Below are 27,517 nucleotides of genomic sequence, written 5' to 3' on the forward strand. Positions count from 1 at the left end.
CAGAGACTGAGGTCAGCAATGGGCAGGAAGCCAGCACACTGACCCGTCTCTGCCCGCCCTCACCCCACAGCCTAGGAGGGCAGGGGTGGGCAACGGCACTCTAGAATGCTGTGGAAACTGCCGCCCCTCTGGTCTGCTCTTCTTCTGTCACTAATAACTCTCAGAGGCAAATCCTGATAGAAGGAATGACTGTTTAGTGAAAAAAAAAAAATGTACAGCAAGATGAGGAGTGAAAAGAGGGAAATGGGGCGCATGCTGGAGGGGCACCCCATGCATATCCTGGAATATGGATGTTGGGATAGAAACAAGTTACTTCCTGTCTTCCAGCTGTTAATGAGCTCCCAGCTTCTTCCTCCTTGGTGAACGGGAAGGGGCCAGAGGGCATTCCCCACCCCTTGCCAGCTAAAGCAGAGTGGGACTGCCTGAAGCAGAGTTGGCCTTTCAGAAAATTTGGAAACTGTAAGCCACAGCCTCATATTTTTCCTGTCCATACCACTTTTAATCCATTTTTTAAAAATCCCCAGTAATGCTTTGGGGCCTTTTCCTGGAGGGGTAGGTGGTGGAGTTCATGAGTCATGCAGGGTCATACCTGTGTGTCTGTGCGAGAAGGTGAGCATCAGTGCACCAGACCCCCACCTCCGTCTGCAGCCGGCCCTCAGTCCTGTACACAAACCTCCCCAGAGCCTGTCAGACCCGAATCCTTGGTTGTTTTCTCTTGTTTTGTTTTGTGAATAACTAGTGAGTCACGCTGGAATTCCTTTGCTCTCCCACCCTGAAGTGCACCTAACCAGACCCCTTCATCAAAGTGAGCAAGAAATCAGTAACTTCACTCCCAGTTATCTGGAGCCCAAGGTGAAAGGGATTTTTCTCAGTTTTGGTTAACACGGCCGAACTGCCCTTCCAAATCTGGATTCCACAAAGTTTGTAAAAACAAAACAAAACAGAAAAATGGCCCAGGGCAGAAAAGAACTGTGGAGAGGATTAGTGGCGGGCTGGGTAGTGGTCATTTTTGTTTGATTTTGAGTATTTTAGGAAAGCAGAGAGAAGACGATTTGGGACACTATTAGCCGCTGGCCGTCACTGCCACTCCGGCGAAGACCGGCCCCTCGGTTTCTCCTCTGGGTGCCCTTGCCCGACTCAGCCCCTCAGACCTTCTGACTCTCTTCTCCTCCTTTCCAGCAAGTTCCAGGCAATAAACAGGGATGGGCAGGGCAAAGATCTGGCGGCTAGAGAGAAAAAAGGGAAAAAACCCGCTTTCGGCGGAAAGATGCAAAGAACCGAGGTCAGGCCGTGGCTGGCAGTCAGAGCCGTAACCAGGAGGCCCGGCGCCTAGCTCTGCTCGCGAGGAGCGGGGAGGCGAGCAGAGGCCTCGGTGTGTTTTCCGGGGGGAGGTGGCCTCCAGACCCCGTGAACGCCGAGCGGGGCGGCGGGGACCGCGGGCCAAGTCCGAGGCCAGACCGCTTCTCTCCACGCGGACATCGGCCGCCCGGCGAAAGAAAGGGGCCGAGCGGGTGCTTCCGCGGCTCGTAAATTTGTTTCCCCTTCCTTTAACCCGCCCCCGGCCGTCTTTCTTTTCAGGACAGGAGGGGATGTAAACCATTTGAAGTTCATCAACACGGTGAAGTTTTATTGTATTTCCGGTCCCCAAGATTTATACCCGGGAGGGGGAGCGGGCGGCCCCGCAGACTCCTGCGCCCCCTCGGACTTCCCCGTCTGACACGTGGCCGCTGGGACCCTGGCCTCCCGGACGAGGCCGGGAGGGAGCCCGGCCCGGCGGGACAGGACCGCTGGCTCCGCGCCTGCCGCCCCTTCCGACGGCCGCTCCCGCCGCCGCCGCCGCCCAGGTAAGTCCGCCGCTCGGCCCGCTCGGCCGCCGCCGGGTGCGGCGTGTGCGCCCGGGCACCTGTGAGGGCGCGGGGTCCGGAGGGACGGAAGTGGCAGCAGGGAACATCGGTGGGGACCGGGGAGAGAAGGTCCAGAAGGAAGGAGCGAGTATCCCGGTTTCATCTGTGAATTCAGAATGGGTTGTTTTACCTGGGACAGCTCTGCCTCTGCGGAGACGGGCAGGGTAACTTCCTGGAGGCTGCTCAGGTCAACCCCCTTGCCTTTCCAGTTCTGGGCTACTGTTTGCGCCCTAGTCTTCCTGAGACTTTCTCATGCTCTGCTCTTCCGCTCCCGCTCCGATTGTCAGTTTTTCTCCACTCTCTTGTCTGTGCCCGTTTCAAAGTTGGGGTCTGATGTAGGGCTTGAGGATTCGGCTTCTTAGAGCTACTACCCTGGGTGACCCTGGAGGATAGGCGCTAGACAGATGGTGACCACACACATACCATGATAACAGTTTGAAGTTGAGAGAAATTTTTTTGGCTGCTGAAACCTCCAGCTTCAGAGACAGAGTCTGAGAGGCAGTGACCAAGCAGGTATATCCACACAGCCCTGCCCAGGCGGGGCCCAGGTTCCCCTCTGACTAGAGCTCCTGAGAGGGAACAAAAGTTCCTGGAATCTGAGCTGCCAGAACCAGCTCCAGAGGCTTTGCCTGGAGTCCTGCCTCCAGTTCTCTGGACTTGTTGTTTACTAGCAGCTGTGTTCTGTTTGGGAAGAGGTGGAGAAAAAGGAAGTTAGCTGGCCAGCCCTTTGGGCCCACAAAAATGGCTGCAGGGGCCTGTCCCCAGTGAGCCCTTGACCTGGAGCGTGAACTGGAACTGCTGAGTGAATTAGGTAGTTTCATGTTGTTGGGCCTGGATTTCTGAACACAACGACATTAAACCACCCGACTCACGGCAGTTACTGCTCCTCGCTTAGCTGGAGGAGTGGAGGGTGGGTGGGGAAGCAGACTCAGAACTAGTCTCACCCTTGCAACACGTGAAGAGGTATGATGTTCCTAATCCAGGAGCAGCAAGAATGTTCCCCAGAGAGGAGATCTGGGCTGCCCTAGGGTGTCTTCCCACTTATGCATTCGTTTACATGTGTGTTGGGAGGGGAAGGGGCACTGAAGAGTGTTCCACTCTCCAAAGGCACCTTTCTGGGCTGTTCTACAGAGCCAGAAGGATTTGAGTCAGGGCTTCAAGCTAACTGCTTGGGCTACATTCAGACTTCCCAAAGAAAGTCTCCCCAACTTGGCAAGCACTTGATTTCAACAGATTCACAGGATGACCTTGAGGTCTCTGTAACCTTTTGCCGGGTGGACAGGGCTCCACTTCCACAAGAGGCTTCAGGTGTCCTTGAGTGGGGCTCAGCCTATCCTATTCTGAAAAGGAAACATCAGGATCTCTTGCAGTCTCAGCCTCCAGGCTCCCAGGGTCCTTTCTACCCTCCCCCTAGTGAGACAGAGGTGGGTCCAAAACAGTCCTCCTTTCCCTGGCCCTCAGCTGGCCTCTTTGCACTGAGTGGCCAGGGTTCCCCTGTAGACCCTTGGGCTGGGCTGTGGGTATCCCAAGTCTGGAGGGCCACCCCCACCCAGAGGGGCCTGTCTTGCAGGCTAGTGGGGACCCCAGACTATTGGACAGTTCAGCCCAGACTGATGGAGTGACAGGAGATGGGGAGGGGGCAGGGGCAAAGCTGTGATACCCTCTTTGACCCCAGCCTTCTCCAGGCTGCTGGCTCTCTGCCCAGGAAAGGAGTGACTACAAGTGCTGGTGGAAGGAGGGGGACAGTCCAAAGCATAAGCTAACTTTTGTTCCCAAACTTTTTTCCTCCTGCTTGAGGCAGAGGAATGGCGGAAGGGGGTCTGGGGAAGAGGCCTGACCGGATGGGGCTCTGGCGCCGGGTCTGACTTGGAGGGCGGGTGAAGGGTGTCTCTGAATAAGGGGCCCCTGCTAGGGTGGAAGAGGTCCTTGGGAGACCCACCCTCAGCCTGGGAGGAAATGCAGCCCACTGTCCTGACATTTCCTCCTCGTCCTCGGGTTTGGGTGAAGAAGGTCTGGAGCGTCTTGTTGCCTTACCTTCCTTTTCCTCAGCCTCTCAGGAACCTGCCCAGCCACTCAGAGCCTGACTGTCCTCCATCCCTTGGTGTCCCTTGGCCACCCCCTCCCAGGAACAGTGCTGTAAAAAGAAAAAAGGGGGATGTTAGAGAGAAAGGAGGAAATAAAGTCTTTGGAAAGCAGAGAGTTTTACAACAGCCACAGGTTTTATGGAAGCAATTCCGTAATAACCTTCTACCTGCTCAACTCCTTTCCGCCCCGCCTGCCGCCCACCCCGTTTGGCCTCCTGGATACGCGCTCCCAAAGAGTCAGCCACCCCATGGCCTCCCATATTCCTGGTGGCTGGTAGCTGGTTAGAAATTCCCGGGATGTAATTGGGCAACTGACCTCTTTGTCTGTTCTTCTTTTCACCTCTGACAACCTGGAGGGAGGTTTGGGAGAAGATTTCGTTACTTTACAATTAAAATCCCCACTTGGAGGGTGTGGAAGCACTAAGGGTTGAACCCATGTTTGCAGATCGGATGCAGCTCCTTTTGGAGGCTGCTGTGTGTAAAGGGTGAAGGTTCTGGGGAATCTTGACTTTATCCCCTGGAACAAGTGTTCCCACACCTCATTCTTTCCAACAGTGGGGCTGGACTCTGATCGTGGGTCAGAAGAAATAAACTCCAGGTGCCATGGGGACTTTCCTGATTTCATTGTACACAGCAGTGCTTTTGTGTGACCTCTACAGTTACTTGAGAGCTTTCACATTTCAACTCATCTCTGACCACTGGTCAGATTCACACTTGTGTGAGACACACTTGTGCACAAGGAACTGTGCCTTCATCCCCGTGTCCATCACAACCATGAAATAAGCATCACAGAATGTACACTCTCCCTGTGGTTTTTGGGTAAGAGACGCAGTAAAGGATGTCATGGTCAGACAGAACAGTCACAAAATTTCACAACCCGCTCTGGGCCAAGTTGAGGCATTTCCTTCACCTCTCATAGAAATATTTCAGAATGGAGTTGTAAAAGAAACCAGACTTAGGTCACACGCGTTTGTGGATATTTTGCTTGAATATAGTGAAGCTTCTGAATCAGCTAATGTCTTATCGCCACAATTCGAGTACACAAATACTCAAGCTTTTGCCCTGTCTATAAGTGTGTGATGGTTATAAAAATGTACACACAAGCTTTGGGGTTATAGATCTTTTTATGTGAGCAGAATTGCAAACCCGTATCATACACACATCTACATATGCACCATTAGATCTTATATACAAATGCCCAAGCACATATAGTATTATAGTTGGGCAGATTTATTTATTGTATATTCTGTACACAGCATAGAGCACAGCGCATTTGCACGCTGGGTTCCCCATATGGAAATATTGATTTGAAATATAGGTACAGGAAACAGATCTATTCAAATACACATGCATAGATTTCAGCTTAGCTTATTGATTAAAAAACTTTCCCCCTTTTCCACTTACTGTTTTTCTTTTTTGTTTTTCTCCTTGCTTTTATTTCCTTCCCTCTGTCTAGATTTTCTCTCTATCTCAGAGTGAAGGGCGCCTCTAAAACAGCCCTTAAACCACAGGCACTCACCGGCTGGTCCTGGCCAGGGCTGGCCTCTCATCTTCTCACCTCGGCCTCCTTCGTGGTTCTTGGCTGCTCTGGGCCCCACTGTGGGCAGAAGCTGCAGCTCTTCCCTGCCTGCCCTTCCCGGAACTATCAGCTACTGGCCCCAGCTGTGTTCAGGCACAGCTCCGGTGCAGGGAATGGCAAGAGGCTTCAAGAGGGTTTTCCTTCTTTCTCTTTAGGGTTGGGGGGAGGTGGGGAGCAGTTTGGTCTCTCAGGGTGAAGTGACCCCCACTCAAGCAACCCTCTATTCAGCAGCACTAGATGCTGGGCTCCAGGGGCCACAATCCTATTTGCTTCTCTTCTTCATGGTGGGTATCATTGTCTGGGAGAGAAAACAAGGTTTGGGGGGCGGTTCACAAGCCCTCAGATCACCCAGACAAGGAGCTTTCTCTCAGCTGACTGAGAGGAAGCCTAAGCTGAAATTGAGCTCCAATTTGGAGCAGCAGTGCTTTCTAGAAAGCCTGGCTGAAGTGGGACTTACTGCTTGGTGTATCTGGATCCCCACTTGGAGGAGACGAGCTGGGGTGCAGACTCCAGGGCTTGAGTGCTGGTTCATTCTCTTTCCTCCAGAGTCACCTCTCCTGAGAAGATGACAAGACCTCCAAAACCTGTCACTTTGGAATTATTCCCACCCTCCAGCTTGTTTGTGAGCAAAAGCTAAGTTTTGGTCTCAGAAAAGAGGTCTGAGTCCCCTCTTCACCCAGCACCCTGGAGCCACCAGGGGTTAGGGGCAACTCACCAGACAGACTGCAGTCCACAAACCTGTCTGTGGGGACACCCCACCCTTGTAGGGCACAGGTCATGAGCCTAAATGTTCTTCTTCCTCAAACTTCTTCCCTAAACTAAGTGACTCTCTCAACTTCTCTCTTGTCACAAAGAGAGGCAGCGGCAAAGCCAGAGACAGAATGGCAACCAGAAGGGCGGGAGCCCAGCGTCTGCACAGCCTGGGTCTTAAGAAGAGCCCAGTGCACTGTGGCTCTGCCATAAATAAAAAAGTCCCTGGCCACAGACCTCATGTCCTTTGGGGCCCTAATTTATATATTACGGAAAGTCATATACTCAGCCCGCCATGCTTCATAACACCATTATTTACAGTAGGAGAGGAGTTTTTTCTTTCTTTTCTTTTTTTTTTTTCTTAAGAATATCTGTATCACAGGTAAAGCCAACAGCAGACGGCATAGGCATAGGTCTGGCAAATGGAGAACAGGTGCTTTTCCATAACTGTGATTCATTCGCCCGGTGCCCAGCTTTTTCGCTAGCGAGTCTGGGGAGCTCCCTCGACTTTCCCCAGTGTCCAAACGCTACTTAGAAGAATTTGCATCAAATTTCTGTTTTCCCACTTGGGTCCCATGGAAAGAGCAGATCTTCACGCTGTTTGGTTCCGGATCTGCTGGGCTGTCGCCCTCAGAGAGCTGGGGTGGAAAAGGAGGGGGCTGAGTGGGCGCCGGCATTGATCTTTAAAAAATCATTTTGAAATCGCCATAATGTGAAGAAATATGGCGCTTTGCCCTCGTATTTCACACGTAATGACACGAGATGGCTTCATTTGGAAAGAAAAGCGGGCGGGAGTGTGTCTGTGCGTGTGTGGAGGTGATCCTCAGCCTTCTGCATGGCAGAAGGGTGCATGGCCAAACAGATACAACCGCAAATTAGAATGGTCCCGCTTTTATTAAAACGACAGGACTGGGACAGCCTGTCTTACCAGGGCCCAGGGTCGGAGAATGCTAAGAAAATCGGCCCCAGCCTGCCTGAAGCCTGACCGGAGAGAAGCGGGTCTGTCCAGGGGCCGCCCCTCCCTGAGCGTCCACACCACCAGAAGCAACAGCAGCGAGGGCAGAAGCCGGAGGAGCGACGGCTGGAGATGGGCCAGGAAGCCAGCCGGTGGCCCCGGGGGAGTCCCGGCGCAGGGCCGCTGAGTAGATACCAATCAAGTGGGCTATTTGGTAGCTCCTTGCAGGAGTCTGCAGGAGGAAAAGCGGCGGGTGAGCGGGAGACTGACCCGCAGGTTCCCAGTCTATGCTGGTGCCCAATACAGCGTGTTTGGAAATCCTTCGGAGCGGGCAATGCTGGGGAAGAGCGGTCAAGAGAGGCGAAAACTCCCGGACTCACCTCCTTCCCCACTGGGTGGAAGGGGAGATAACTCTGGACCCCTTCTCACAGCTCTGCTCTGCTGACGCCTTAGGGAACTTCCCTTAACCCTTTCTCCCGTTCGGCTCCCCCATGGGCAGTGTTAAGGGTCTGGTGTTCAGTGGAGGAAAGGAGAGATGGCTGTGCACCTCCCTTTCCTCTGATCAAGGCCAGAGAGGCCCAAGAAATTTAAAGGAGCTTTGACTAGTTGTACTAGACTCTTTCAGAGGATCAACTTTCCAGGGCCTGCCTGATGAATCCCTTTATCCTCATATGGGCTCTAATTTCAAGACAGCTAGATTTTAGGACAGTATCTTTGGACACTCAGGCACTTTTATTCCCTTCTCTCCTCCCTCAGCTACTGAGGGGTCAGGAGAAAGTCCCAGGCCTATAAACATCCCAAACTAGTTACAGAGTCCCCTCCTATAAAACCCCAACTCTCCCCCATCCCCTTTCCTTCATCTCCAGTGGCTTGCTGCCGCGCTATTGTTTAATAAACATATTGCGTCAAGGGACTGGGAAGAGGAAGCGAGGGCCGGCGGGGTGGAGTGGAGGTGTGTTTGGCCGGGACCACCTCCTCTTTCTTTAATTATGCCCCGGGCCTCTCGGGCCGCTCCCCTGGCTGCAGCTCTCTCCCTCCCTGTGTCCTGCGCTCCCTCTCGGACCCGCCTGGGGAGAGGGCTCCACAGCCAGCGTCCCTCCCGAGGCAGCCCGCTGCTTTCCCTCCGCCTCTCCTCAGCCCCCGCCGCCCCACGTCGAGAACTGCCCCCCTTCTTGCAAAAGCGGGGGTGGGGGGCGGGCGGCCGGCAGCTTGGGCTGAGGTTACGTGGCCGCCGGAGCCCTGACGTGATAGCACATTGCATCAGCATAAAACAATCCATCCTCGATATGGAATGCGGTGCGGACGTATGACAGCGAGAGCGCAGCCCCCTCGCCCGATTGATTTATGTCGGAGCTGACGCTTTATCAGGCAGTCGGAAAAACTTTGACCAATCATTTTGCAAGGAGCGCTGAGCCGGGCTGCTCCACTGTACTTTGTTGGCTGAGAAGTTGAGCAGGGGGTGGGGGTGGGAGGGTGGGGGGCTGGGGGGGTCGCGTCCGAAAGCCCTCACACCGGTCCGGGTGCCACCTCTCCCTGCTTGAGCGCCGCGCGCGAGCGTTTCCCTTCCCCCTGCGAGCGCCCGGATAATGTCTGAGAATGTCCATTTCTGGGACGCTTAGCAGCTATTATGTCGACTCGATCATAAGTCACGAGAGTGAGGACGCGCCTCCAGCCAAGTTTCCTTCCGGCCAGTACGCGAGCCCCCGGCAGCCGGGCCACGCGGAGCACCTGGAGTTCCCCTCGTGCAGCTTCCAGCCCAAAGCGCCGGTGTTCGGCGCATCCTGGGCGCCGCTGAGCCCGCACGCGTCCGGAAGCCTGCCGTCCGTCTACCACCCCTACATCCAGCCCCAGGGCGTCCCGCCGGCCGAGAGCAGGTACCTCCGCACCTGGCTGGAGCCGGCGCCGCGCGGCGAAGCTGCTCCGGGGCAGGGCCAGGCGGCTGTGAAGGCGGAGCCGCTGCTGGGCGCGCCTGGGGAGCTGCTCAAGCAGGGCACGCCCGAGTACAGTTTGGAAACTTCGGCGGGCAGGGAGGCCGTCCTGTCTAATCAAAGACCCGGCTACGGGGACAATAAAATTTGCGAAGGAAGCGAGGACAAAGAGAGGCCGGATCAAAGTAAGTTATAAAAAGTGAGGAAATACCCAGGCCGAAGGCCAGGCGAGGGGGAGGGGAGGGGAGAGGCAATAAACTGCGGACAATGTGAAGGGAAACCGCGGCGTTGGCCAGAGAGCAGGCGAGGGCGGAGGGAAGACGGAGGAAGGAAGGGAGGCAGCTGGGTGCCCCAGAAAGGGAGACTGAGGCCGCCGGAGGCGCGCCGCCCCACTCCGTCAAGTCCAGCGGGAACCCGGGGCTCAGGGATCAGCTCGCCGCTCTCTCGGCCTCTCTTCCCCCACACCCCGGAGGCCCGCCGAAAGCCCGGGAAGAGGCCGACAACCGCCGGCTGGGAGAAGAGCTGGCGGGGCCGGGGAGGCAGCCAGAGAAGCCGAGAGCCCGCGCGGGCCAGGGCGGGAGCGCGCCGGGAAGCCGGGCCCTGCACGGCTGGCAGGGCTCCCCGCGCCACGCGCACACCGTAAAAGCCGGCCAAGGGGAAGTGGGAGGGGGCTCATTAGGATTTTATTTGCGATGCAACAGCTTGGCGGAGGATTGTTCCTAGCAGATCTCGCTCAGTAGCCGCTCAGGGTCCGCAGCCGGCGCCGGGAGGGGCGGGGGAAGCCCAGGACCTAGAGACTGAGCCCCCTCCCGGGATGCGCCGGCCCCTCCCCAGGAGCCTTCCCTCCGGTCGCCGCCTCCCCTCCTTTGGCATTCTCGCCCGGGTTGCGGCTTCCTTTCCTGCGGTTCCCGCTGCTCTCCGCAGGGCTCCCTAGCCCCAGCCGGAGCTGTCCGCCTCGCGGGGAGTCGAGGAATCGCTTCCGAACTTCAGGGCCGACCCGCGGCGTGGAGAGAGATCCCGAAAGGACCCTGGGGAGAGGAAGGGTGGGGGGAAGAGAGGCTTGCGGAGAGGCGGAGAACTTTATCCTCGGAAGGTAGTTTCTCACCGTCTCCCACCCCTCCAAATGCACCCCCTCCAGGAACCCCAGTCTGCCTAATTTCCAGGAGGTGCTGCTCCCTAAGGGGATCAGAAAGAGTCTCGGATTTTTCGTTTTTTAAGGCTGAGAAGGGCAAGTTGGTCGGAGCTCTTAGGCCCCAAACAATAACCTGCAGGCTGGTGGGGACAAGTCCTCACCCCTTACTCTTTTTCAAGAGTGAGGGTCAGATTTTTTAAGTCTCTGCTTGCCCTGCCGGATTTCCCACCAACAGAGTGACCCACGGGTCCTTTGGGGTTTATTGCCTGCTGGAGGGAAGAGAGCTGCCCTACTCCCTCAGGTCACCCCTTCCAACCTGCCAGGTGGGATCACAAGAGCTGACATTTGGGTAACACGGCTCTTCCCAAAGCCTCCCTGCTCACACCCAAGCAGGCCCCCCACCCCAGGCCCCCAAACTCTGCCTGGAAAGTCCATTATTGCAAGGCAGCAGTTTGGCTAGGATCAATTATTAACAGTTTTTTTTTTTTTTCCTCTTTCATATTTAATGTGACTGCGGGTCTCATCCCAGGCAATCACATTAAGGAAATAGCACTGCAAATTGGTAAGACAGGGTACTTAGTGTAGGATGAACCAGATTATTATTACTTTAAAAAAAAAAAATTCAGTGTTTTTCATTTGAGATGAAGAAATCTAGCAGAGGGTGGCTGCTATTTTTAATTAACTCTGCTTTATTTGGCAACTTTTCTGAGTTCAGGGGTAAGGAGAAGAGAAACTTGCATATATTTTTGTTTCCTTTTTATCCCCCACTTCCCCTCAGTCACCCTTTTCTCTGTTCCCTCTCACCGGGTGGAGCCAGTTGGATTTAGGTGTGCTGTGATGGACTTCTGTTACCCCCACATGATCCATGGCTCCCCACCTTGGGACTGGAGCAATCTTGCGTCCCAATTTCCCTGAACTTGCTTTAACCAAACTGCGAGATGAGCAGGAGCGGAAACGGAGACTATTGCGACCATAAGTTATCTGTGAGCCCCCAGCGCTCTCTTGTCCACAGGCTGGAGGTGATAAATGGTTGTAATTGGGTTGCATGTGAATTGGAGTGTGCTGAATGTTTGCGTCTTTAAATGCAAACCATATTTGTGGTGTGTGGTGTTGGGGGGGGTGGGCAGCGAGATATCACATAGACACATATGCCTGCTGCCATGTGGCCGAGAGACCCACGCTTGTGATTAAGACAGGAGGGTGCACTGGACTGGAGGGCCAGGAGGCCCCTCAGTTTGGCTGGGCAGAAGCCACTCTCCTCTCCCCCAGCTCAGTCTTTCTCTTACCTCTCAGACTTAGAGCTAGTACTCTTCAGTCAGCCTAGTTAGTCTTGTAGAGCTGGTGGGGGAGGGGGCTTCAGCCAGGCTGGGCTCTGACCTGAATCCTAACCAGTTCTGACCCAAGCCGAGAAAGAGACTGAGAGAGGGCCTGGGACAGGGAAAGCCTGGGAAGTTGTGGGATGCCTGGCACAGGTTTGGCTCTATCCTGTCCCAAAATCTCTCACCTGGAAATGTCTATAGCAACTCCTGGCCCATCTCTGAGACCCTTTCTGGGAGCTGAAGGCCCAGGTGGCCCTTTCTCTAATGCAAAATGGGGAGTAGAGACCAAAGGGGCACCCTCTTGGAAGGAGAACACAGGGGCCCTTCACCCCCTTTCCTTTCTTTGATTCTATCGCTGCTTCTCTTTCAGCCAACCCCTCCGCCAACTGGCTGCACGCTCGCTCTTCCCGGAAAAAGCGCTGTCCCTACACCAAATACCAGACGCTGGAGCTAGAGAAGGAGTTTCTGTTCAATATGTACCTCACCAGGGACCGTAGGCACGAAGTGGCCAGACTCCTCAATCTGAGTGAGAGACAAGTCAAAATCTGGTTTCAGAACCGGCGGATGAAAATGAAGAAAATGAATAAGGAACAGGGCAAAGAGTAAAGATTCCTCTAGCCCACCCCACCCCTTCTCCATCTCACACTTATTTATAAGTGATGGCTGCAGAGCCAGTGCTGTCTGGGATGTATTCAAGTGAATGGGGAAGGGGATCTTTCTCTTCAAAGTCCTTTTCTGTATCTAGAGGCTCTCTCCTTTCCTTTGCCCTCACCTGTCCTTCTCTTCTCCCTGGGTCTCAGGAGGAGTTTTTATTGATTTAGAAGGTAGATGTAGTTGATTCCTAAGAAGGTGATGGGCCACAAGGAAAGACAACCCCTAGTAGAGTCCCTAGTAACCCTCCTAATTTTTCTGGGCAACCCCAGTTCCTCACTTCCAACCTGCCTGTTCCTTCCCACATACTTATCCCAAAGTCACCCGGGGACACTCCAAATGCACACAGCCCAACAGATGCCCGCCTGGATAAAGCCTGGAGCCCACAGTAACAATGGGAAAAGCCCACAGTCAACACTCAAGTGACACCCCAAGTGCCATCACACCCCACGTCTGGCAGAATAGCCCCTAGACCATCAGAAAAGTCCAGGGTCTACCCCCAATGCAATACACACGAAGAAGATGTCTCAAGACACATTCCTGAATGAGGCGCTGCAGTTCAAGGGGCCCAGCATCACACCACCACCCCCATGGACTCCTTAACTGTCCCCAGGCATGGACTCAAGGCCAAATGGGATAAACTCAGTTCCCCAGCTGGTGGGCTAGAAAGGGCAAGGAAAGGCCGTGGTGGTCTTAGGAGAGTCTCTTAGGTTTTATGAAAGTAGTCCACATACACACGTTTTGCTGCAGGAAATGTTTAATTCTGCATGTTGTTTTCCTATCCTTCCAACAAAAGGAGGTCAGATCGTGGGTCATAAGCCTTGACAATGTCATCCTCCCGTTCATCTGTGCCCTGCTTGACAGAGACTGTGGCTTCTCTTGCTTGACACCGGCCCTGCTGCATTCTTCTGCATCCTCCCCAGCTCTGAAATCAACTCTGTTCGGCCAGTCCACCTTGCACCAGCGAGTCAAGTCACCCCTGTAGAACCCCCCTCTCCACCCTCCATCCTCTGCTAGCTCTACTCCTTAGGCGGGAAAGCAGGTCAGGAGAACCCGATGGAGAATTTATTGTGCATCGATTCCTGGGCTCCTCTCCAGAGCAAGTCGTGGAGGACAGGGAGGAGCAAAAACTCTGGGCTTGCGGAGCTTGACTTATTCCTCCAGTCCTGCCCAGTCCGACCCCTGCGGAGGAGCCTCGGGCTTGGCAGCTGCCGCTTCAGCGCAGAAGCGCTGAGACCCGCCTGGATGGCGACCTGCGCGCGCAGGCTTCTGGGGAGCAGTCCCGCTTGCTAAGAAAAGAGGCCGAAATCGCACCTAAGCGTTAGACTAGGGCTTACTCTCTGCTTCCTTTCCTCCCCCTGCTTCCCCCCCTTTCCAACCCCCCTCAATTCATAGACTCTGGCTCCTGCTAATCCCGACCCTGCAAGGGGACATTCCAGTAGAACTTTTTTTGCTTCGTCGGTGGCAGTCGTGAAATTGTGCTGTGTTTTGTGATTTCTTTGGGGGTGATCGTCTCGCCTGTTTTCAGTTGTCGCTTACAAGGGAGGGTTGTGGGTGGGAGAGGGGAGGGTGAAGGGCTTAGAGCTCTGATTGTTTTGGAAGAAAAAGAAACAAGAAAAAGAACAAAAAATATATATCACTCTAGACAATAAGCCTCTCGTGTGTCATTCTGTGTTGGCTCTCCTCACCTGACCAGAGTAGAGGTGCTAGTTCCAAGAGGGTGGCTTGGAAAAAAAGAGAAAAGTCCTGTGCCCAAGAGATTTCTCCTTAGACTTTGTAGGGTGGGCTTCCTGCAGGAGCTGAGAGCTGGTCTGGACCCAGGACCTCTGCTTAAACTGAGAAGAACCTTCCAACAGGAGGGCTGGGAGACTGGAGGGGAAGAAAAGGAAAGAAAGATTAGAGATGGGGTCTGGGTCTGCAGGCAGCAATGAGACCTTCCTCTTGTTATGCTGGAGACTTCCCCACCACCTCCAGAGCCAGAAGAAAGGCAAGGTTGCCCTGCCATGCCTGGAAGCAGGTCCTCTCTCAGCTGGCTGAGAAAGGCACCTTGGTTTGGCCACTTTAAAATGTCACACAAGTGAAGAGAGCAGTAACTTCTTTCTGCTATTCCCTGCAGCAGAGGGACAGGATGCAAATAGAGGTCTCTACAAGGCCAGGCTGTCCTTTCTTCCACCCCTCAAAAAGAGTGAACCCTAGGTTTTCAATCCCCACCTGGAGTCTGAGGCTCCAATCTGAGCCTCGGGGTCGCAGCCTTGGTGTAACGCGGGTGGAGTTTGGTGGGAGTGGGGCCTGGGGAGGCAGCTCTTTCAGGCTGGGAGAGAAGGTTGTGTGTCGAACAGAAATAGTTGAGGCGGGGCGGGGGGTGGGAGTCCCTTCCCCAATCGGACCCCAAAACTAAATTCGGTTTCAAAAGGCACCTTTTTGTCCCTCTCAGACTGCGGGTCCACCACCAAAGCCTCAGATGAGGAGCGCTGTTGTCGGCCGCCAGGCGGTTCTCATCCAGGCGCTGGGATTCCGCTTCTGCCGGGCTGGCTCTTGGGCACCGGTCTCCTGCTGGAGCCTCCCACCGGGCCCACCCAACGGCGCTGCAGTCCGCGGAGACCCTGAGGTTGGGATAGAGGTGGGGACAAAGCCTGGCCCTTGTGAAATCGGCCTGGAAGCGAAAAGGCCAGGCCTACCCCTCTCCAGCGAACGCAAAATCGGAGAGACAGCCGGAGGCAGGAGAACGCGAAGCTCCTGGTACGCCGGGGCCCCAACCCGCGTCCTCCTCCGAGGGTTCCAGTCGGTATATCAAGTGAATCTGCCTTTAGAGCTTGCGTAGACTCGGCTCCCTCCCCATCCTGGGCTCCCAGGAGCCAGCCTGAGCTGAGAAGGAGCTGAGAAGGCCAGATTCCGCCAAAAGGAAAACGCAAAAAGAGAGGCAGGAACTGAACGGAGTGCTGCCGGGTAGGGGGGCGAGGGCGCCCCGGGAAGCCTCAGGCGGCGGCGTCTGGGTCCCCAGCCCCGGGTGGCTTCTTTAAAGACAAACAAAGACGAAGATGCAGAGGCTCGGAAGCCGGAGATGGGGAAATCTGCTGTAATAAAAGAGAGAGATTCAGAGAGGGGGACCGGGAGAGTGCGAGCCAGAGAGAAGCCGGGAGAGGAATTCAATGCCGTGTGCGCAGCAATAAAAGAATATGACCGCTATAAAAGTTTATAGCGTATAAATTTCTGAAGGTTAAGAAACTAAACAGCAGCAAAGCAAACAGTGAGGGGAAACTTTCCGGAGCTGAGAGAGCCACAGCTGGGCCTGGGCTCCCGGCCTGGCGGGCGAATGGGTGGGCTTGGCTCGGCCGCCCCCACCTACACCCGCCCGGAGCGCGGGGCGCGGGGTTTCCGGGGGGCCCCAGGGGGCAAAGAGGGGCGAGGAGGGAGGGGCGAGGGAAGAACACTTTGTTGTCACAAACGCTTCACAGAACGCAATTGAGACTCTAGTCTTTGTTCCTTGTAAGCGGCCCCCCCCCCCCCAATCGGGCGTCATAAAGAGAAGCCCCCTGCACACGCGCGCGGGCACACACACACACACACACGCAGGTCCGGCGGGGCCAGACGTCTGGGCGCGAGCAGCCTCTTGATCCTTTTAGTTCTGTCCCACCCTCTCGGGCCTCCTCTCCCCCCACAGAAAGCCCAATTGTTTTCCCTCAGAATTTGAAACAATCGTGTTGGGTTTGAAAAGTGTTCGGCTCCCCCTTTTAGGGGCCATACAAGGCGCACTGCTCGGCCGTCACCGCCCGAAATTAAGGGCTTGAGGTGGGGGGTGAGAGAAAAGCTGACTTATTTTTCCCTTCCCACCCTCTCTTTTTGTTCCTCTCTCTCTTTTTTAAATCTCTAACTTAACTGCACAATTTCATGAACCATTTCCTGATTTCCGACGCCTTCCCCTTCGCACGCTCTCATTTTCCTCTCCTTTTAGGCTAATATTGAAAGTTTCTCGGGGTTGTTGGCACGGTGGCAGGTTCTCGGAGAGGCAGGAGGGAGCGGTGGCGGCGGCGCCTTTCCTCAACACGGCCGCTAGATGGCATCCTTGCTCCACGTGAAAAATCCCCGGTGCGGCGGCTTCGGGCGCTGCGGCTGCACCTCGCACCTCGGTCGGCCCTGAAATCTATGAATTGAGCGCTACCAAAAGTCATGAAGTATTTGCCCAGAATAAAAATAGGGTTCATTATGGCCGTTTCCCCCATTTTATAGATTTAAGATATAGTGATGTTGATTGACCTCCTCTCCTCAAATGATCATTTTATTTCCCCCAGAAGGAGGGCTCAGGGCTTCTCACCCAGTTTCTATGTTCCGTGGGACAACAAATGCATGAAAATGGGGAATAATAGTAACTATAGAACCAGTGAATCCAAATAAAAGAGGAGGATTGGTTCAGAAAAATGAGATTTTCCGGGATGGGGGGGAGAAGAATGCCTGCGGATACGGGTGAGCAGGTCAGGTGAGAGGGCGAGCGGGCAGAAGCGGGTCGGATGGAGAGAAAGCCGCCCCAGGCTGCTGCAAGATCGGCGGGAGAGGGAACCGGGTGAGCCAGGCCGGGTGGGGGATAGGGGCACTATAGGGGGAACGGATCCGTGGCTTTGGCGGGGATTCGGAGGTGCCCAGAGCCGGCGTTGCGGCTCGGCAAGGACCGAGGCTCCAGAGCCTTTGTATGTGGCCGGGGCTGGGCGGGGCGGCGCCGGGCGATCCAGGCTGGGGCAGGGGCTCCCCAGGACGGCGAGGTGCGAAAGGCTCGGGTATTTCCTGAGTAGTTCTGGGCCAAGTTGGGCCGCCAGAAAAGAGTGCGTTTTCTGCGTGGCTGTGGGGACAGGCGCAGTGCAGGAAGCACGGGCTCGGTTCTCCCGCGTCCCGTGGTTTCCAGGTGAGAGCTCCGGCTCCGTGCGCCCTGGCCCCGGCCTCAGGCAGACCTGGAGAGCACCAGTCCTTTCTCAAGTTAGCAGCTGGAGGCCTGGGCTCCAGACGTTTTTCGTTCGGTGACCCGCGCGCTGTCAGCCCCTGCCCATAGCCCCTTAGATTCCAAATCTCCCATTTCCTCCCCACCCGGCCCGGCCCGATCCTTGCTCCCCATTTCGGACAAACCTGCGCGAGAAATAGGTGCCCCCCTTCTCCTTAAAATTAGCCACTCTGCAGCCTCGCCTCTCCTCCCCCTGGACCCGGTGCGAAGCGGAAAGCGGAGTTTCTCAACTTGAGTTTCTCTAATAAATCTGCGCTCCGTTGGGTGTTTATAAATTATCTCCTCGCTCTTTCTTGTTTTTTCTTATAATAGAAACATTTTCCTTCCATCAGGAATTTCTGGCACGGTGTAGGGATGATTTAGAACAAGCCATTGAATTTCTACCTCACCGGTGAGTCCTCAAATCATGACCATAAAATCCCCTGCACTTGATAAAAATGTTTGCTTCGGCAACAACTTAACTCTGCCTCCCGCTGCCTCACCACCTATCAGCCAGGCGGTAAACATTCAAGACCCTGGTTTGCTCCTCTCCTTTTCTCCTTTCTCCCTTTCCCTATCAGCCCCTCTCCAGTCTTCAGATTCACTTTTGAAGGATCAAGTGGCCCCAGTGGTACCTTCCCCTTAGAAGAGGTAATAGGTTTCATTTTTACAAAGGGGAAGATGAGTGGAACCCCCCAAAACACCCCTCCAAAAGCAAGCCACTCTCTCATGAATAAACAATAGACTGAATGTATTTATAAAGCCTCCACCTTTGTTGCTAGAAAATGTCTTTCTGTCTCCCTTCCTTCCTTCTTTCCTTTCCTTGGTCAAGGAGCCTCTTCAGGAAGCCATTGGTTCAGATTCTCAGTTTGGGGCCTTCTAAAGCTTGGCCACCACTGTCACTAGGCCCAGTAGGCCGGCAAAGGCAACTGGCAAGACAGGGTGGCACCCAGTCAGCTGGGTTCTGCACTCTGTGTTTCAGGCCCTAGGTCCTTAGGTCTGGAGGGAGAGCCAGGTTTAAATAGAGGCGCCCAAGGGGAAAGGAGAGAACATGGGGGACTCTGGCCTTGCTGTATCCAAATCCCTCCATCCCAAGGTCAGGTGAGGCAGTGACAGTGGCTGAAAGGACAGTGAAGGCTAAAAGGTGCCCCTCCCCACACACCCTCTGCAGTCACTGCCCAGGGCAGAGGAAGGAAAGCACAAGACTTCGGGCACCAAGGCCAGACACCGGGAGGGCAGCCTCAGTTGCTCTCCCCTCCCTCTGATGTGCTGCTGGCCCGGTGGTGCCCTCTCACCTAGTGGTGATGTGGAAGGCGTAGTGAACTGGCCTGAGAAGGTTGGGAGCCAGTTGGGCTTGGTTACTGGGTCCCAAGGCCTGGGTGCAGGACTAGGGCAGCCCAGCTGGTGTTATCCTGTGGGTGGCATCAGGCCCCTCTCCCATCATACAGAGTTGGTCTCCTAAAGGCTTGCTTACTGGGCCCCAGTGCCTTCTAGAGACCCCCTCCTCATTCTAGCACCCCCTTCCCAAGCCACCCAAGGCTGTGTTAAACTACAGAATGAATTGCAGGGTGAGCTTTGTTCAGGATTTCTCCACTGCCCATTAACCAGAAAGTTTCAGCTCTTCCTCCGGATGCCTCCTCAAGCCCTCCTGAATCCCTTCTCCAAAGAAAAACCTTGTTTGTTTAACGAAGGAAAGTTGGTGAGTGGCCTGGGTGGGGCAGAGAGGGCTACTTTGGGGGCTCCAGAGAGGGAGTGGGGGCAGGTGCTCCCACAGCTGAAGGAGGCGGAAAATCTCAGAAAAGTCACCGTTTGCGCCGAAAAAAAAACCTCATAATCATTCTCATTTCGGCTTTGTCACCCCCACCGTGCTGCAGTCGGGCGGCGGGGGCGATCGAAGCTGCAGTTTTATAGCTGTAGAGGAAAGAACTCGTAAAATGCTAACAGCTTTTATGCGCTGCGGCATAAACAACAACAGACTCGGCTTTATTGCGTTTTATAGTTTGTTAAAGAGTTTACAGCCGTTTTTTGGGGGGCCGGTTACCCAGCCAATTCCCTCCACACGATAGTTAAACCTTTATCAATAATAAGGAAATTGATCATTAAAGCTTTAAATATGACTACCTCGTTTGTTTGAAAATATGTTTAGGAGAGGAAGCTGTATGATTTGATAACTTGTATTAAAATACCAATTACATTTATAGGACCTTTTAAAACTCGGCGCAATTAAACCGTGTTCTTTTACATTTTTCCGAAGCGACCCTGACATTTAAAAAGACTCCAACTGCCTCGTTAAAATCGCGAAATTAACAGCGTGCCTACGCCTGGCGCGTTGTGTATGTGTGTGCGTGTTTTTTTCCGTGACTCCCCCACATCAGTCTTTGGGGGTGGTCTGCGAAGGTATTTGATTTGTTGTGAGGCAAGAGATATCTCATTAATGTAGGTAGTTAAACAGATTTAATCCGTATTCATTCTCTCTCTCCCCCCCTCTCCTTCCCCCCTCTCTCCCCCTCTCCCCCTCTCTCTCCCTGGGTGTTTTTTTTTTTTTTCTTCCCCTCCTTTTTTTTTCCGCTGTCTCCTCACTCCCTGGCGCTCTCTGCTCTCGCTCTCTCTCTCGCTCGCTCTCCCTCGCTCTCACCCTCGCTCTGCGTTCTGTCCGGGAGGAGTACGGAGAAGCCAATAGGATGCGGGGTCTCTAATGGATGCAAATGATCATGAAAAGACAGTGCAAAATATGAAACAACTCATTTGCAGGGAAGTAAATCACCGAAAACTGTTTATGAACTGGCATCCCTTCTTCGAAATGTAAAGCGAGGACCTCTTTAAGTGGCGGTATATTTTTGTGTGGGGGGTGGGGGGTGGGGGGAGGGCGAGCGAGCCGCGGCTGCCATGCAAGCTTAGACTTTTGGAGGCTTCGCTGTCCTTTTCTATTCCTGGAAATCACAAAAAGTGTGGTGGCTTCGAGATCTTCTTCGCCTTTTCTTTCTTTTCTTTCCCCCACCTCCTCCCTTCCCGTCTCCTTTCCTGGCGAGGGTGACTAGGAGCCGGCGAATCCGCGTTTTTTTCTCTCTCTCTCCCTCCCTTTCCCCCTCCCCACCCCCTCCCCAACAGCCCCCAACTACAGCCGCCGCCGCCGCCGCCGCCTCAAAATTCAATAAAATGAGCTCTTATTTCGTCAACTCACTGTTCTCCAAATACAAAACCGGGGAGTCCCTGCGCCCCAATTATTATGACTGCGGCTTCGCCCAGGACCTGGGCGGCCGACCCACCGTGGTGTACGGTCCCAGCAGCGGCGGTAGCTTCCAGCACCCGTCGCAAATCCAGGAGTTCTACCACGGGCCGTCTTCGCTGTCCACGGCTCCCTACCAGCAGAACCCGTGCGCTGTGGCGTGCCACGGGGACCCGGGCAACTTCTACGGCTACGACCCGCTGCAGCGGCAGAGCCTGTTCGGTGCGCAGGATCCAGACCTGGTGCAGTACGCCGACTGCAAGCTCGCCGCCGCCAGCGGCCTGGGAGAGGAGGCCGAGGGGTCCGAGCAGAGCCCGTCGCCCACACAGCTCTTCCCCTGGATGCGCCCGCAAGGTGAGCTCGCGTCGGGGGCCGGCGGGGGGCGGGGGAGGAAGGGAGACCCGGGGCCCAGGACGGGCAGGGGGCCGGGCAGGCCGGGCAGCGGTGTCCCCAGCTCCTGGAAGACGTGCTCGCTCCGTTTCAGATAGCCTCCCCTTTCTTTCCTTCCTTCCTCCCTTTCCTTCCTTTTCTTCTTTTTGTTTCCCTCGAAGGAGGTCGCTAAGCGACATTTCCTGAATCCATAAACCCCTCACCCTGCCTGACTTTTCTTCTTCCCCTCCTTTTCCCCCTTTTACTGTTTTATGGGGGGTAGTGGAGAAAGGGTGGCGGGAGTGGGGGCGCTCAACTTTTGCACTTCTCAATTGCTTTATAGTTTAATTACCCTGAAGAAACTTTTCTTCTGGGGCAGAGGCTCTGGGGGCTTTTCAAGGTGGGTCCATTCGTCCCCATCCCGGCTTTTTTTATTCTTATTTTTCCCCCTCCTTCACATCCTTCCTTCTAAAGTTTATGGCACTTTTAATAGATTCAACCACCCCCGCCCAACTCTCTGGAGCTGCTTACCAGGGGAGGGGGGACCCCTTTCTGGCTCCCTTAGATTCAGTGGTGTCTGATCCCCCTCATCCCCGCCCCCCCCCTCCACTGACCGCGGCCTCCCAGCGCCCCCGCCCCTGCGCGGGGTAGAAGGTCCCCTGCCCTTAATATACTGGTCTCCTAGGCTGGTTCACGAATCTTCCAACCTTCTCCGTCTCTGCCCCCTCCCCCACCCTCCCCTCCCCTCTGTCTCGCCCTTTCCCCTATTCCCAGCAGCCGCCGGACGCAGGCGAGGCCGACAGACCTACAGCCGCTACCAGACCCTGGAGCTGGAGAAGGAGTTCCTATTTAATCCCTATCTGACTCGCAAGCGGCGGATCGAGGTATCGCATGCACTGGGACTGACAGAGAGACAGGTCAAAATTTGGTTCCAGAACCGGAGGATGAAGTGGAAAAAAGAGAACAACAAAGACAAGTTCCCCAGCAGCAAATGCGAGCAGGAGGAGCTGGAGAAACAGAAGCTGGAGCGGGCCCCGGAGGCGGCGGACGAGGGAGACGCGCAGAAGGGCGACAAGAAGTAGGCTCCAGCTGGGACTGCCAGGGCCGCGGCCGCCCTGCGGCCGCCGGTCCCCCGACCGCGCCACCGTCGCCCGCCCCCGCCCGAGAGAGCTCTGGCCCCGCGAGCGGGGCCCGGAGCCTGGCCTCCCACCGCAGCGTCCCCGCCGCGCCAGTCCCCGCTAGTGGTAGTATCTCGTAATAGCTTCTGTGTGTGAGCTACCGTGGATCTCCTTCCCTTCTCTTGGGGGCCAGGGGGAAAGAAAAGAATTTTAAGCATGGACTCCCTCGCCCTGCGAGGGTAAGCGGCTGCGGCCTGGCTGAGCACCCCCCCCCCCACGCCCCCGCCCCGTGTAAAAAGCCTCCTTGTGCAATGGTCTTTTTTTCCTTTGAACGTGCTTCTTTGTAATGACCGAGGTACCGATTTCTGCTAAGTTCTCCCAACAACATGAAACTGCCTATTCACGCCGTAATTCTTTCTGTCTCCCTCCCTCTCTTTTCTCTCTCTTTCTCTCTCTCTCTCTCTCTCTCTCTCTCTCGCCTTGTCCTCATTTCCCCTCCCATCCCCCCTCCCCGCTGTCCTTCCTAGCTCGCTGGCTTTCTCTGGCTTCTCTCTTTTCCTCCACCCCCCCACCCCCCCGCGCCCGCCGCTTTGGTTTGACAATTTCGTCTTAAGTGTTTCTCAAAAGAGGTTACTTTAGTTAGCATGCGCGCTGTGGGCAATTGTTAAAAGTGTTCTTAGGTTTACTGTGAAGAGAATGTATCCTGTATCCGTGAATTGCTTTATTGGGGGGAGGGAGGGCTAATTATATATTTTGTTGTTCCTCTATACTTTGTTCTGTTGTCTGCGCCTGAAAAGGGCGGAAGAGTTACAATAAAGTTTACAAGCGAGAACCCGAGACTGGCCCGACCCGCTCTCCTCATTTGCTCCCAGCGCCTTGCAGATTTGCTGGGGGAGCCGGTCTACCGGCTCTAGCGCCCGCCAGGCCCGGCCGCGCAGAGGAGGGGGCGGAGGCTGGAGGCAGGTGGTGCAGTCCCTTGGCCCAGGGGCGCAGGGGGTGAGGGAGGCGGCTGCGCGCGATTGGAGGAGAGAGAAACGAGGGAGGGGAGCCGAGAGAAACCCCCTCCCTTCGCGTTCCGAGGCTGCGGGCCCCGGAGACCCTCGCGCCCAGGCCACGCTGGAGAGATGCGCGTGGGCTGTTGACTTTGTCCCACCCCACCCCCCGCACCTCCCCCTTTGTTTTTGCGTGTTCTCTCTTGTGTGTGAGTGTGTGTGTGTGTGTGTGTGTGTGTGTGTGCGCGCGCGCGCAGGGGTAGAGGTTCAGTACCGAGCTGCTAAACTGACTTATATTTTTATTTTTCTCGTACTCTGGTGGGGGGAGAAGGAGAAGGGAGATGCTCTTCCCTGCCTCTCCCTTTCTGGGACTTGGCTACCTTCGCCCAGCGCCGAGGTGGTGGTTCACTGCCTGCCTTCTTTTTCTCGCTCTGCTTCTCCAGCAGCCACGCTCGACTGAGGCATCCGCCTCCCAGAATCAGAGCAGCATACCGGGGCACCCTCCTCCCTTCCTTTCTCTTCCCACCCACCCCACCGTCTTCCTTTTTTTTATTTTCAAACCTTTTTTTTTTTTTTTTTAAGCCATCAGAAACTACAGCATCCAACGCCCCAGGGGCTGGATCCCGCACCGCTGGGAGCACCCACGAAACCTCGCTGCATCCCTGCCCGTTCTGTCTGGGCCGCACACAGAGAAAGCGTGAGGCCAGGCTCACCTCGCGCCTCACCTCAGGAGAAACGGACCAAGTCCGGACCAAGTTTCCCCAAAGGGCCAGGCAGGCTGAATCGCTCCAGATTAATAAAGACCTGGCCTGCCCGCCCCCACCCACCGGTTGTGTGCAATCTCTGCGTTTGTTTCTGGCTGGGTAACGGGCTGGGGAGGATGGGGCGGGGGTGGGTGACAACTCGGATCCCTCTCAGGTTATTTGTTTTCCCTTCCACTCAATCCCTTCCTCCTCCAAATCTCGCCTGCAAGCTGCCTCCAGCCCACGGGGGTCGACAGCGGCCCTGGAGCCCCCCAGCCCCAATCCATAGGGCCTGGCTTTCCCATTCATTATTGATCATATTTTATAAATCCAACGCCACACAATTTTTTCCACATTACCGGGAGCCGTGGGGAGGCTGCTCGGCCATTGGCTGAGGGGACGTCACGTGGGCGGGGTCACGTGGTCCAGAGAGGAAAAAGGGGGTCCTTTTTGGTGTAAATCTGGACTCTAATTCTGTAATATATCAAGGAATCTCGTAAAACCGACACTAAAACGTCCCTGCCTACAAATCATCCGGCCAAATTATGAGTTCATTGTATTATGCGAATGCTTTATTTTCTAAATATCCTGCCGCAAGTTCGGTTTTCGCTACCGGAGCCTTCCCCGAACAAACTTCTTGTGCGTTTGCTTCCAACCCCCAGCGCCCGGGCTATGGAGCCGGTTCGGGCGCTTCCTTCGCCGCCTCGATGCAGGGCTTGTACCCCGGCGGGGGGGGCATGGCGGGCCAGAGCGCAGCCGGCGTCTACGCGGCCGGCTACGGGCTCGAGCCGAGTTCCTTCAACATGCACTGCGCGCCCTTTGAGCAGAACCTCTCCGGGGTGTGTCCCGGCGACTCTGCCAAGGCGGCGGGCGCCAAGGAGCAGAGGGACTCGGACTTGGCGGCCGAGAGTAACTTCCGGATCTACCCCTGGATGCGAAGCTCAGGTAACGCCGCGCACCGAGCCGTCCCGAGCCGCAGTGGCCCGGGCACATATCCCGGAAGGCGCCCCCTTCCCGGCCAACCGCCCTTCTTCGCGTCCAGAGTGCTCCTGGTAGGAGATCGGCCCTGGGGACGCGGCCCCCCCTGAGCCGCGACACGGCGCGCCGCCCCCCTCCCATTTTTGCTTGGTGCTCTCAGGCTCGCTCTGCTTCCCTGGCGGATCCCTCTTCGCCGACGCCGCGGCGCTCTGAGCCCCCAGCCCACCCCCCACTCTTCCTCCTGGCCTTTTAGCTTTAAATATTTATCAGCCGCGCCGGCACGGGCTGGAGACGAGGCCGTTTGTCTTGCGGAGGAAGGCTGGGGTTTGCAGAGAATAGCCATTAGGGTCTCCCCCCCTCCCTTCACCCTTCCCCCGGCGGGGATCTCATCTCCGGGTGTGTCCCCTCAGCCCCAGCTTGGATGAGGTCTGGGGGAGGGGGCTGTAGCTCTGAGCGGTTCTCCCCTCCCTCTTTCCTCCCAGCCAACCCGCTCCCCCATTATTCCCTTCTGGACAATTAGAGGTGGGCTCTAGAGGCCTGGCGGGAGGAGGGGGTGTGAGAAGAGCTGAGGATTCAGTCAGGGACACAGAGGCAGGTGGAGAGAAGGGGGCGGAGGCCAAAAGAGAGAGGCTTCTGACTCCCCAGTGAACTTGGGAAGGGGGAGGCAGGAGAACTAGAGAATGGAGCAGAGGCCTCATGGGGAGCCCAGCTGACTTCCTCAGGTGCCCTTCCTAGCACCCCTGGAGAACTGGCCAACAAGTTTTCCAGTGTCCTTCCAGAAGGATGGATGTTCTCTTGGGGGAGAAACAAGGACTCCAAGAAGTCAAATCAAGAGTTAGAGAGTGCAGGCCGCTGAGGCAGCTACTGCAGAAACCCCAAGAGACCAGAGGCACTGTGGGGGTCTCCTGACAAGCCTGTCCCAGACAGCCTTCTTTGTGTTGCCCTGGACTCCAAGGCCTCTCTCAAGATCCAGGAAACCCAAGATATGTGGTCAGAGGCTCCCAGTCCAGCCAGGGTTGAGGGCCAAGAGAAGCCCAGCTCTTATTCCATCAGTATTAGTGGTCACAGTTCACATTACCTGCTCCATAATTCAACTGCCTTTCCAGCTGATTTATTAAAGCCCAAATTTTTCTGCTCATAAACATTTCAGCTTGGCTTTTATCTGACTTGAAATTAGGCCCCCAACCCCTCCTCCCACTGTCTCCTTCCTAGGAGGGCTGGCACCAGCACCTCCCCCAGCACAACCTCCCTCCAGCTTCCTCAGGGTTTGGGGCCTAACCTGGGAAGCTCTCCCCTGCCCATCTGCCCCCACCAGCCAGGTACTGAGTGTTCCACCCCAAACCAGGCTGCTGTCTCTCCTCTCCTCCTGTGCCTTCCCAGAGGCCCAAAGATTGCTTTGGAGGGCTGAGTTGTCTGGGCAGGTGGGCAGGCAGGACAGCCTGAACCTCAGCCACTCATTGGAAAGTAGCAGAGGGCAACTGCTCTCAGACCAACTCCACTGCGCCAAGGAAATCTGCAAATTCTCACCTCCTCCTCATTCCATAACAGGATGGGGGAGGGGGTAGACTGGACCTGTAAGGCGGTTTGTCTCCTTTTCTTTTTGCGAAAAGCCCTCAGGGCAGGCCTAGAGTCGCACTCCAGGGTCACTTGCATGGTTTTCCTTGTTATGGCTTATTCTGCACGCACTGACTTTTCTCCCGTAAATACTCTGCGCAGGGACCGACCGCAAGCGAGGACGCCAGACCTACACCCGCTATCAGACCCTGGAGCTGGAGAAGGAGTTTCACTACAATCGCTACCTGACGAGGCGGCGGCGCATCGAGATCGCGCACGCGCTCTGCCTCACAGAAAGACAGATCAAGATCTGGTTCCAGAACCGCCGCATGAAGTGGAAAAAAGAGAACAAGACCTCAGGCCCCGGGGCCGCCAGCCAGGACAAGGCCGAGATGGAGGAGGATGAGGAAGAGTGAGGGACAGAGAAAGGGGAGAGGAAGAGAGAAGAGAAAGGGAGAGGAAGAGAGAGAGAGAAGCTCAGCTTTGGGAACTGAACCAGGAAACTCAAGTCAAATAGAGAGGGAAAAAAAGCAAAAAACAAAACTATTTAAATGGAAAGCAGTTAATTTTTTTTTAAGAAGAGAAGGTGAAATTTTGGTTTCTTAACACTGAAAAAAATACTACCTATAGGAAAGTCCATCAGGTTTGTTTTGTACTATATGGAAAGGACATCATCTACCTGTTCTGTAGCTTTCTGGAATTTGCCTCCCCCTTTTTTATGTCGCTAATTGTAAGGTCTTTGGTAAAATCTTGTTGTTTTGTAAGCCCCCTCTTTGATGCTGTCTTTGTGGTCTGTGGGTCTGGACTGTGTGTGGTTCCCTGTCTTCCTGAGCACCCTGCGTTCCCAGTAGTGGCACTGAAGGGGCCTTAGGGAGCCCCAAGGACCCACCAACCAGCTCAAGTGTACCCTCTGTGCAACTGGTCTGCCCACTGCTCCTTGCTCCTGCCAGCCCTGTGATCCTCTTTCCATTCTATGTATATCTGAAAGATGGAGAAATAAAAAATTAAAAATAAACATATGTCCTATTTTCTGTGTCTCTAAGGCTGGGAGTAGGTGAGAGATAGTCATGCATACCTGCGCCCAGCTTCTGCTGTGGCTCATTTCTTAATGTGCTGGTATCTGCTCTCTTTTTCCTTGGGTTCCTTGCTCTGGCCAGATACCACACATATGTAGCCCCCCTTTTTTTTTTACACATATTGACACACAAATGCACACAATCACACTTAGTTACAGGCAGACATTGCACATAAATATATACCTTGTCATAC

The 27,517-nt window shown here is 55.1% G+C and overlaps 3 protein-coding genes, 1 long non-coding RNA gene and 1 other non-coding gene across 11 annotated transcripts; 4 read left to right on the forward strand and 1 right to left on the reverse strand.

Moving 5' to 3' along the window:
- Positions 1-378: 378 nt before the first annotated feature.
- HOXB9 (homeobox B9) lies at positions 379-13,778 on the forward strand. Of its 2 annotated transcripts, XM_059878286.1 has the most exons (4): positions 379-459; positions 1,579-1,844; positions 6,114-9,385; positions 12,022-13,778. In XM_059878286.1, exons 3-4 carry the CDS (start codon positions 8,869-8,871, stop codon positions 12,255-12,257), a joined length of 753 nt encoding a protein of 250 aa, XP_059734269.1. In that variant the 5' UTR covers positions 379-459; positions 1,579-1,844; positions 6,114-8,868; the 3' UTR covers positions 12,258-13,778. The 2 variants fall into 2 exon arrangements, with proteins under 2 accessions (XP_059734269.1, NP_001178115.1); NM_001191186.1 differs by lacking the exons at positions 379-459; positions 1,579-1,844 and having other exon boundaries at positions 8,808-9,385; positions 12,022-12,759.
- MIR196A-1 (microRNA mir-196a-1) lies at positions 2,690-2,791 on the forward strand. Its single transcript, NR_030828.1, has one exon. It is a non-coding gene; the product is annotated as a microRNA mir-196a-1 (primary transcript).
- On the forward strand, positions 9,297-22,818 carry HOXB8 (homeobox B8). Of its 6 annotated transcripts, XM_059878522.1 has the most exons (5): positions 14,914-16,091; positions 16,255-16,860; positions 17,622-17,680; positions 20,377-20,848; positions 21,638-22,818. In XM_059878522.1, the coding sequence occupies exons 4-5, from the start codon at positions 20,425-20,427 to the stop codon at positions 21,943-21,945; spliced, it is 732 nt and encodes a 243-aa protein (XP_059734505.1). In that variant the 5' UTR covers positions 14,914-16,091; positions 16,255-16,860; positions 17,622-17,680; positions 20,377-20,424; the 3' UTR covers positions 21,946-22,818. The 6 variants fall into 6 exon arrangements, with proteins under 6 accessions (XP_059734507.1, XP_059734505.1, XP_024836589.1 ...); XM_059878524.1 differs by lacking the exons at positions 14,914-16,091; positions 16,255-16,860 and adding an exon at positions 9,297-9,385; XM_024980821.2 differs by lacking the exons at positions 14,914-16,091; positions 16,255-16,860; positions 17,622-17,680 and adding an exon at positions 18,977-20,097.
- Positions 13,505-14,878, reverse strand: LOC112442652 (uncharacterized). Its single transcript, XR_009491739.1, has 3 exons — positions 14,720-14,878; positions 13,991-14,171; positions 13,505-13,591 (listed from the first exon to the last, which is right to left on the reverse strand). It is a non-coding gene; the product is annotated as an uncharacterized lncRNA (long non-coding RNA).
- Positions 22,819-24,242: 1,424 nt separating the features above from the next.
- Positions 24,243-26,667, forward strand: HOXB7 (homeobox B7). The gene is given in 2 exon segments (NM_174342.2): positions 24,243-24,661; positions 26,411-26,667. Coding segments are annotated over 2 exon segments (654 nt in total). The 5' UTR covers positions 24,243-24,261; the 3' UTR covers positions 26,665-26,667.
- Positions 26,668-27,517: the final 850 nt, after the last annotated feature.

This window comes from Bos taurus, chromosome 19, assembly GCF_002263795.3.
Source record: "Bos taurus isolate L1 Dominette 01449 registration number 42190680 breed Hereford chromosome 19, ARS-UCD2.0, whole genome shotgun sequence".
In the NCBI taxonomy this organism is placed as follows: domain Eukaryota; kingdom Metazoa; phylum Chordata; class Mammalia; order Artiodactyla; family Bovidae; genus Bos; species Bos taurus.

Coding starts and splice junctions, on each gene's coding strand:
- HOXB8 (XM_059878524.1), top strand. CDS start 20,425: ATGAGCTCTTATTTCGTCAACTCACTGTTCTCCAAATACAAAACCGGG. Junction 20,849..21,637: donor CCCCTGGATGCGCCCGCAAG/GTGAGCTCGCGT, acceptor CCCTATTCCCAG/CAGCCGCCGGACGCAGGCGA.
- HOXB9 (XM_059878286.1), top strand. CDS start 8,869: ATGTCCATTTCTGGGACGCTTAGCAGCTATTATGTCGACTCGATCATA. Junction 9,386..12,021: donor CAAAGAGAGGCCGGATCAAA/GTAAGTTATAAA, acceptor CTTCTCTTTCAG/CCAACCCCTCCGCCAACTGG.